Source organism: Neolamprologus multifasciatus, chromosome 14 (genome assembly GCF_963576455.1).
Source record: "Neolamprologus multifasciatus chromosome 14, fNeoMul1.2, whole genome shotgun sequence".
NCBI classification, from domain to species: Eukaryota; Metazoa; Chordata; class Actinopteri; order Cichliformes; family Cichlidae; genus Neolamprologus; species Neolamprologus multifasciatus.
In genome coordinates this window covers 29,954,047-29,963,722 of record NC_140452.1, presented here as the reverse complement: position 1 = coordinate 29,963,722, position 9,676 = coordinate 29,954,047, and the positions used below count along the sequence as shown (strand labels likewise).

The 9,676-nt window shown below is 40.8% G+C and overlaps 1 protein-coding gene across 1 annotated transcript; it reads right to left on the bottom strand.

Annotated features, from left to right (window-relative positions):
* Positions 1-2,972: 2,972 nt before the first annotated feature.
* Positions 2,973-6,697, bottom strand: LOC146504331 (von Willebrand factor A domain-containing protein 5A-like). Its single transcript, XM_085130319.1, has 10 exons — positions 6,498-6,697; positions 6,186-6,408; positions 4,811-5,019; positions 4,506-4,678; positions 4,328-4,416; positions 4,091-4,235; positions 3,780-3,859; positions 3,575-3,689; positions 3,296-3,454; positions 2,973-3,210 (listed from the first exon to the last, which is right to left on the bottom strand). Exons 4-10 carry the CDS (start codon positions 4,668-4,670, stop codon positions 3,103-3,105), a joined length of 861 nt encoding a protein of 286 aa, XP_084986445.1. The 5' UTR covers positions 4,671-4,678; positions 4,811-5,019; positions 6,186-6,408; positions 6,498-6,697; the 3' UTR covers positions 2,973-3,102.
* Between the last annotated feature and the right edge of the window lie 2,979 nt (positions 6,698-9,676).

Genomic DNA, 9,676 nt, shown 5'->3' with positions numbered 1-9,676 from the left:
TGGACGAACAATGCAGTTTTCATCCTGGTTGTGGACCACTGGACCAGCTCTTTACCCTCATGAAGATACTGGAGGGTGCATGGGAGTTTGCCCAACCAGTCTACATGTGTTTTTTGGCCTCGGCATTCGACCGTGTCCCTCGGAGTGTCCTGTGCGTTTGATGTGGAGCTCTTATGTAATGATTACATTTTTAAGATGTAAATTTCAAGTGAAAAACATAATATTTATCTGTTGCATAGTTTACAGTGCGGTGTTTTATGCACTGGGTTATCATGTAGAGTTCTGTTTGTCATCTAGCACCATAATCAGGTTTTGTTTTTATTCCATCTTAGATTTTCCAGCTGCTGTGCCTGAGCAGCCACCCAGAGACCCTTTGCTGCAGTTAGTCTCCCTGCAGGAGGCGTCTGGCTGTGTGTGTCAGAGTGTGTGGATGCTGGAAATGTCCTGCTGGGTTGCAGCGTGAAAGAAGCTCTGGGACTCTGAGGGTTTTCTTAAAGTAGCTTCATCTTCATGAGGGTAAAGAGCTGGTCCAGTGGTCCACAACCAGGATGAAAACTGCATTGTTCGTCCAGTATCTGAGGTTCAACTAACGGATGGATTCTCCTTTCCAGCACCCTGGCATAGACTTTCCCAGGGAGGCTGAGGAGTGTGATACCCTTATAGTTGGAACACATCCTCCGGTCCCCCTTCTTAAAAATGGGAACCCCAGTCTCCCAATCCAGAGGTACCGCCCCTGATCGCCGCGCAACATTGTAGAAGCGTGTCAACCAAGATAACCTTACAACATCCAGAGCCTTCAGGAACTTCCCTAGGGGCCCTGCCACCAAGGAGTTGTTTAACTGCCACAGTGACCTCACCCGCGAGATAGACGAGTTGCCTCTCGTCTCCAGACGCTGCTTCCTCCATGGAAGACATGCCAGTGGGATTAAGGAGGTCCTTGAAGCATTCCTTCCACCACCCGACAGTGTTCTCATTCGAAGTCAGCAGCACTCCACCCTCACTATGCACAGTGCAGGTAGATCACCTCTTTCCCCTCCTGAGTCGCCAAACGGGTGGCCATAATCTTTAGGCGGGATGGTTTAGTGGTTACCACCACAACAGGCACCAACCACCCTGCAACCGCAGCTCTGATGATTTGAAATGGAGTCCCTCAAGTCTCCCAAATGAAAAATATGCACATATTCTTGTTGGACAGGAAAATCTACTGATATTTTTGTCTTAGTAGTACAACTTTGCTTAGTCCAGGTTGAAAATAAAATGAAAGAGCATCATTTTTCCAAAATTATAGAGCCTCATTCATTTTGATGTCTGAAAACTTCAGGGAGTTTTCTTGGTTTTTGAGATGGCATCAGATTTCAGTGCGTAAAAAAAATAACATGCCTGAAAGTGGGTTGACAGAGCATTTTTCAAAGGAACTTATTTTGAGTAGTATTTATTATGAACCTAAAATTTCACAGCACTCATCATATGTGCCCACACTTTGTATCATAACATTTTTTATGAAAATGATGGATGGTTGAGCAGAAGACCCGTGTTGATTACAAATTGAATGACCCATGAGTTAACTGAGCTGGACTTGGTTTTACTGACAGTTTGAAGTTACTGTTTAACAAGCAGCTAGCAACTTCGGTAGTAAAAACAAAAACTACGCATCAGCTTAAGAAATTACTGAGCTGTGCTTAAATTAACACTGAAGCTGGCTCCCTAGACTTCAATGTTGTGGTATTTGTTTTGGTAAAAGAACATGATCCTAAAATAGTTTTAACAGGAGTTATAGTGAAGAGAGGCTGCAGCTTAGCAGAAATCCCCCATAATCACTTTGATAGACTGTATAAATGATCATTTATCATTTGCAATTAGCCAATTTGAATTTTATTTATATTCCACTACTTCACAACTGTGATTGCTTTAAGTCACTTTGCATATTAAGATAAAGACCCTATAATATTAGAGAAGAAAAACACAACAACCAGATGTTCCCTATGAGCACGCACTTGGCAACACTGGGAGGGAACGACTCTGTTTAAAAGAGAAGAAACCTCCAGCAGAACCAGGTTCAGGGAGGGCAACTATCTGCTGCAACTGGTTGGGAGTGAGGGGAAAGACAAGGATGCAGAGGGAGTTAAGTATCTGGACTCTGTGTTTCTAACATTTTTAGGGTCGAGCACAAAAACTCGCTTTCGCCTGAAATTAGAAGCAAGAAATTCGAGGTCATCCAGGCCTTGATGTCTTTAAGACATGACTGTACTTTAACTAATTGATTTGTGTCACAGGGCTTCATGGAGACATTGTTAAGAAACCAAATAGAAATCTAAAGATTTTTAACGAGAATCTGGTAAACATAGACAACAGTGCATTTAACTTACTGTAAAACCTCTGTGTTTCTTCCTACTAAACTCCAAAAATGCTTTATTTTAAAAAAAATTATGCAGTATTGCCAGTGACTATATTTTCAAGATTTATCGTGCTATACTTTGTTTCTATCGCACACACTGACAGAGGATGGTGACCTTTAGTCCAGACAGACATGCTGTCTTTACTTAACCCCAGTTATCAGGCTGAAGGAGTCCTGACAGGATCTTGATTCCTTTCTGCTGCTGATGGATTTGCCTCTAAAAGTCAAACAGGCTTTGTTTTCTTCTCTAAACAAACACTATGACAGTGTGCAATGTACAGACAAGTCTGCCATTCTTTACAAAAGCAGGCTCTGAGGACACAAATTAGTTGTTGTTGGTGATGTTCCTGTGTGTGTCAATCTGTCTGTTCTTAGTGTATTTTATAGTAAAAGTGTCAGATTATTGCACAAAAGTGTTTGGACTTGAATTCAAACAATGTCTCCTTGATTTCACACAAACTGCAGACTGAGAATACTCTGTCATGTCTAATATGTTTCTGATCAGTAATGATGTTATGATACCCCTAATCCGAGAAATGATCATTGGGAAAAAGTGAAACATGTTTAGAACTAAACATACAGCATTAGATTTGGGTATTATTAACTGTTTTCCAGTAAGTAGAGTTACGTTTCTGAAAATACTGTTTTAAATTCAACACGTGGAAACTCACAATTCAAAACAGAAGTGTTGTTTGTGTTAAACTGTTTTACCCAGCGTCCTCTGCAGGTCTGAGACTGAAGTGCAGCTGGTTCTCAGAGCGATGACCTGCCAGGCTGTACTTCAGCGTCACACAGCCCTCTGCTGCCTCTGAGCTCTGACACAGAATTACAGTGTTAGAAGTCACGTTAATTACTGTCATCAAATACCTAAACAACAACATGAGAGGCTGCTGCTCCTACCTGTCCAGTGAGCTGGGCATAAATCAGTGACCTCTGACCCTGGAAAAGTGTTGTGATTGGTGGAGAGAGGACAGTGACAGACACTTCCTTTGGTAAATCCCATGTGACTGAGATGTCAACCACAGCTGGCTGCAGAGCAAATCGCAGCGACTGCATCACCTGAAAACAACAAGAATTAGAAAAAATATACATTTATGGTTTTTTTTTAAATCATTCTGTCCTAATAATAAAATCATGTTGTCTTTTCATGATGACAATTATTATGACTTATTGTCTTACTTTTGGTTGCATCCTGTCAGCCCCTGTGATAAACTGAGCGTGACCTCTTCCTTCCTTGGCCATCCCATTGATGAGAGCAGAGCTGGCCCCTTCCCCAATCCCAAAAGAGAAACACCTGCAATACAACAGTTTTTGTTGTGTACACAGAGGACATGTTGGACATTCTGGTAATTGTGCAGATATAACAGTTTTTTTGTAGTTTCACCTGTGAGAATCTGAATTCTTCTTCACCAGATCGATCACTTCTTTGGTGTTTCTCACCTCTCCATCAGTAAAGACAAACAGCTGGAGAGAAGAGTTGGCACATAAGGACATAACATCAGACCCAGAAACACACAACTAGTTCTGAGAGCTGAGTTAGGTTTCAAAAACAAAAATACTTTCATGGTAATACACAATAAACAAGCAAACAAAAGAGCAGAACTGTTTCCTGGACACTACACTAACTTTGTATAACTGTTCAAGCTGGGCGTTTAAAAAAAGTGCATTAATAGTCAGTGTATATGTCTGCGTTACCTGTCTAGGCTGATTGGGAATGCAGGGCTGGCTGTAAATATATTTGAGGGGCTTCAGGATCTTTGTTCCTCTAAGATTAGCCTTCATCTTCTTTACTTTCTTCAGAGCCTCCTCCATGGTCTTCTGGCTGTACTCCACACTCTTACTGTCATTACACAAACACCAATACACAAGTACATGTACTTCATATCAAAAACAGACTTTTGTTGGGCTGACTGATGTGAGGCAGAGACTCACGGGAAGATGTGTTCATATTTGGACCCAAAACTGTAAATGTTGAAATAGCAGCCCATTGGTAAGCTCTTCAACAGGAGCAGTAGAGTATCCTTAAGGGAAGAGGAAAAAGATGGTGAGGCCACTGTGTGAGAGGCACATCATGAAATTAAAGATTTCATAGTAAACTTATTATGAATACCTTTGCACTGTGGATGCGAGTCTGGCGAGGAAATCCGTGGTTCCTAAATTCCATACTTCCAGATCGATCCATTAAGAACACAAACTCTCCACATGGAGCCATTGAAGACATCACAGACTGGGGGAACTCAGGGTACAGACTCACCATCACCACTGGATCACCCATCAGAGAGCCTGAAAATGAGAGACAGAAAAAAAAAAAAATTACATAAATTTGCTTTTTACTTTTTATTCCAACACATAAACTGTTTGTTAAAAAGTAAGGATAATGAAATGTGTATTTGCAAACTAAAAACTTTCACTCACCCGGCTCAGCAGAGGTCTGTCCTGCCTCCACCACAGCAGTGGGCTGGTGGGCGTCTTTGTAATAAATCAGCAGTTCAACATCTCCAGGGAGCAGTTGGACTCTACTTTAGAGATTGGACGAGGAGAGGACACTCGGGCAGAAAAAGACAGACTGTAGGGCTCCAGAGAGGCTGGAACAGAAGTTACCTGGAAACCTGCACCTTCACTACCTGTACACAGTATCAGACTGATTAGAAGTAAATCTTTTGTTACAGTATCAACTTCTAGATTCACAGAAAGATTAATTGAACCTCGTGTTCTGGTTTTCTTTCTATTGTTAGTTGATTTTAATACATTTCACTTCAGTTTTATTTGTATAGTACCAAATCAAAGTGAAACAAAAGTCACATGAGAGTAAAAGAATTATAAATTTAATTCTGGATTTGACGGTGAACCAATTAGGAGAAGCCAGTATGGGATAAATATGCTCTCGTTTTCTAGGCCAAGTCAGTACTCTCGCTGCAGTAATAAATGCATGAACTAGTTTTTCAGCATAATTTAGTTCAATTGTTGTTTGCCATCTGGCTTCAACAATAGATAAAGCTAAGTATCATCTGCAGGGCCATATATTTGGATGTTGACTTTTAATGTTCCCTGTAAATCCCCCTCATATACACATTTACATAAGGGGGACGTAAACCCAGGTATGACAAGGTGCAGTAATAAAAGCTTGTGTACATATTATGTTAGGTGCCTTTTTCATGAGCACCCAACTCAAGGGAGGAACCAGTGTTGTGTCTACACATAACAGACAACTTAGCAAAGTGGACACAATTTTAAACTGTATCTTTAGGCAGCCTGTTGCAAGTACACATCAGTTGTTCCCATTTCTTTAGCTGAAACAAAAAAAAAAAGTCAAAAAATAACACACTTTGACATTTATAAAATAATATTTTGGCACCAATAAGATGATTGCCAAAGTGCTATTAGATAAAAACTTGACATATCTGGATAAGCTGTGCAGTGTGTCCTTAAAACATTGTGCAAACCAGACAGGTGAAGAAGTGCCAGGCCTAACAAACTATCTACAGCACATAATGATTTGAAAGTCATGTCCTTAAGAAATAGGAAAAAAGATCCAGTGAACAGCTAACAGGACCCGAGGGATGGATCTGGGTCTTTAGTTGATCCATTTACTGTTCATTGAAGCTTCATCAGAAACGCTCTCAAAAGGAGGGTGGCTATCAAGAAGCCATTCTTATAAAAGGGAAAAAGGGTTCGAGGCATACGAGTTTACACAAGAGGTGGACTGAAAATCAGTGGCAACAAAGGTTATCTTGACAGAGAACAACACAAAAGGCAAGCAGGATCAAAAGAAAAGCTACAGTTGTCCTACCCTGAGGTTGGTATCGAGGGTTGAGCACAGCAGGCAGACAGAACCTCAGACCATCATCAGCCTGCACAGCCAGCTCAGTGACGTACTCCAACCTGATGGAGGCGCTCTCTCCTGGAGGCAGACTGCCCACACACAGAGAGAATATATCTGGACTCTCATCACTCTCCGCCAATAGGCAGACCTGCTTACCGGAGCTCAGAGCATCATCATACAATTCACGAGCCTGAAGCACAGGTGACACATGTCAGTGACATTCACTGTGTTTATTTTGAAGCTCACTTATAATCAGGTTATATTTACTGTCCAGCTCACCTTCTGTTTCTCCATCACCTCAGCTACAATCTGTGTCTGTCCAATCTGAGCACTGAAATGACAGACAGCAGCATCTCCAGGCAGAGGGAAGACAAAAACAGCCTCTAATGGTTTGTCCTCCTTGTTCTCATAGTTCAGAGTGGAGACCACTGTAGCCACATGGTCCCTCACCTCTAGCGCCACCTCAGTGCTCTTCAGAGGAACTGACAGTCAAACAGAATGAAACATCCAAATTTACAACACATCTTAACTTGGTCAAACCAGTTAAATGGACTGGTTCTTATACAGCACTTTTCTACTCTATCTCAAAGCACTTTACACAACTTGTCTCATTCACCCATTTGCACAAGCACTTTTTTCTATACTCTTTCTATGGAAGTGCACAGGCAATCATGCGCCAATAGATGCATCAGAAAGCAACTTGGGGTTGGTACATGGCCCAAGGATATTTGGCATGCAGACTGGAACAGACGGGGGTCGAACCTCCAAATTGGTAAGTAACCTGCTCTACCTCCTGAGCTACAGCCCCCCCCCCCCCCCCATCTGCTTTGAAATTGTATTTATTAAGTGATGTTTTACCTGGTTCCATCTGGACACTGCGTAGACCACAGGACACCATCTTTGTACCTATTCACAGCTAAATCTGAGATTTAATTTGAACATGATCGTTATACTGACATGTAACTTTCATTAAAATATAGCCAGCCTGAATACAACATAAAGTGATTAAGATATATCTGAAAGACTTAACCTGAGGTCATTTTCAAAATATCAGAATAAAAACAAAAGAAAAGAAAATCAATCATCCTTAAAGATATAAATGGAAATATTATAATTTGAAAAAAACTTTGAAAGATATTTTTGTTATCTTTTTTTTTTTCAGATATTACTCTGACGGGGAATAAAATGGAAAAGACCCACCATGTGGAGACACTACGATCTATGAAGAAGGCTAATTTCGATCAAAGATTCTGATGCGTCATCTTAACCTTCATAAAACACATGGAATAAATTCCTACCTCTTAAAACACTGACGTTGGTCCAGTAAATACTTTCCTCCTGCTGTTTGTGACGTAAACGCGCTCGTTTCTAAAACAGTCGCAGTAAAAGGTCCAGCCGAAGACAGAGATGTCCACTTGTGCTCCGCAGACAGCTGTGGAAAAAAACACAGCGCTGAGGGCAGGGACAGTCAGGTGGGTGAGGCTTCAGCAGCCAGCCGAAGCAAACAAGTGCATCTACCAGCTGCTGCTCAGCGCAGTTAATATCAATTAAAGTCAGTGAGCAGAGAGGAAGCAACAGCCACATAACAGCAACACAGTGCGGTGTTAGAAAAAGTCACTGTGTTTTGCACGAAGTTTTTTATGTACTGCATGAAAACCCCTAATTTGTTTCAAATACCAAATTCCAGTTTACAATAAACACAAAAATCAGAAATCAAAAACATGAAATTAAAGAAAATTAAATTAGGATGGATATTATGGCACAACACTAAATTCAAAGCAGTATGAAGTAGTTGTGGGCGATATAAACGATATACAATAGACGATATAAATTTGGCCAACGATAGAGATTTTGCTCTATCACGATAGCGCATGTTGATGACGTCATCAAGCGGCGCCTGTTTTGGTCGAAAACCTCACAGCGGCTACAGCCATTATCATCTGCAAATTATGCCGGGCGATAGTCATAGCAAAGAGATGATTTTGAAATATGGGGAAATCCAAAAACTCCGCTTCACTTCCGTAACATTGATTCATTAATGTTGAATTTTCTCGTAGCTGTTCTATTCCCATATTGTTGCAGTACATTAATAACTACCTTGGATATTGGAGGAATAATCTCAGTTGTTCTCCTGACTGAAATTTGGCCCGTGTATAGCATCCTGCTATGCGATTGCATTTGTCTCTAACCACCAGAATCCCTCACGTTAACTTTTATCGAGTGGAAAAAAAGTTGGCGTTCATCCTCCAGCTTCACAGTGCTAATGTTATGCTAACATAGCTGTGTTGCTAGCAATCACGTAGCACAACATTACCAGGTAGTCCAACTTCAGTAACCCTGCAAATGCCACTGCTGTTTAGTTTCTGTCTTAATTTATGTCGGGAGTGGTAGCAAAGCTGTACGTTTTAATTAGTTTCAAAAATCTCTCAGTCAGAACATGGTGTCGTGTTTAGGAGGAAACTAGCGAGCTAACTTCCTGTTAACTTCTAACTCCGTTAAATTTAATAACTTCTGTTTTCATGGATGCCTGGTTGTTAATCTTAATTATTACACCTGGTAAAGCAACAACACTGATGATTTTATTAAAGATGAAAGAATTTAGACTGTTTTTAACTCTCAGTGTTCGTTTGACTTTGGGACCTGAAGCGGAAGGAGTTTTGGACCCAATTACTCCGCGAAGCTCCTCACTACGGCAGCCGTAATGCTCTGACAATCCATCAAAACATCTTTTAACGGATTTCTGCACGCCCAAATCGGTCGAGGTCAGTAAGCACAACCAGAATTCATACATAAGGCACACTCGATTTTTGAGAAAATTAAAGGATTTTAAGTGTGCCTTATAGTGTGGAAAATAGTTATACAGAAGGAAATAATATATCGCGATATATCGTTACCGCATGTGCTTCAAATTATATCACGATATGGATTTCAGGCCATATCGCCCAGCCCTAGTATGAAGTCAGTAAACCAAACCCTCAGAGTTTCTCTTTTGATGCTGTAACCCAACAGGACTTTTCCAGCTTCAACACACTCTGTCACACACAGTGCTAAAAACACAGTTATTACAAGAAAGCATGTGGAAAAACAGCTGATCGTAGCCATGGCACACTGTTAAAATAAACACACTTTATCAGCTATTATCATGGTTTCTACCATTCTGAGCACGGACCCATGAGGCAGCCTTCACAGCCAGAAGGTCTTGAAGCCATGAAGCCGGATCAGATCCAGAATGGTGGCCCACACATCACCGGTAGCGTAAATCAACAAATTAAAGGAAATTAAATTAAACAGAAAAAACACAAAAACATCAGAAAGCTGCATACATTTATCACAGACATGAACGTCGTGATAGTTTGCGACCTTTTATGATTTGTTTGCACATTTCTTTTTCGAGGATCAAATGAATGTACAGCAGACATCAAGAATTTCATGGATAAGCTTCAATTTATCTTCGATTT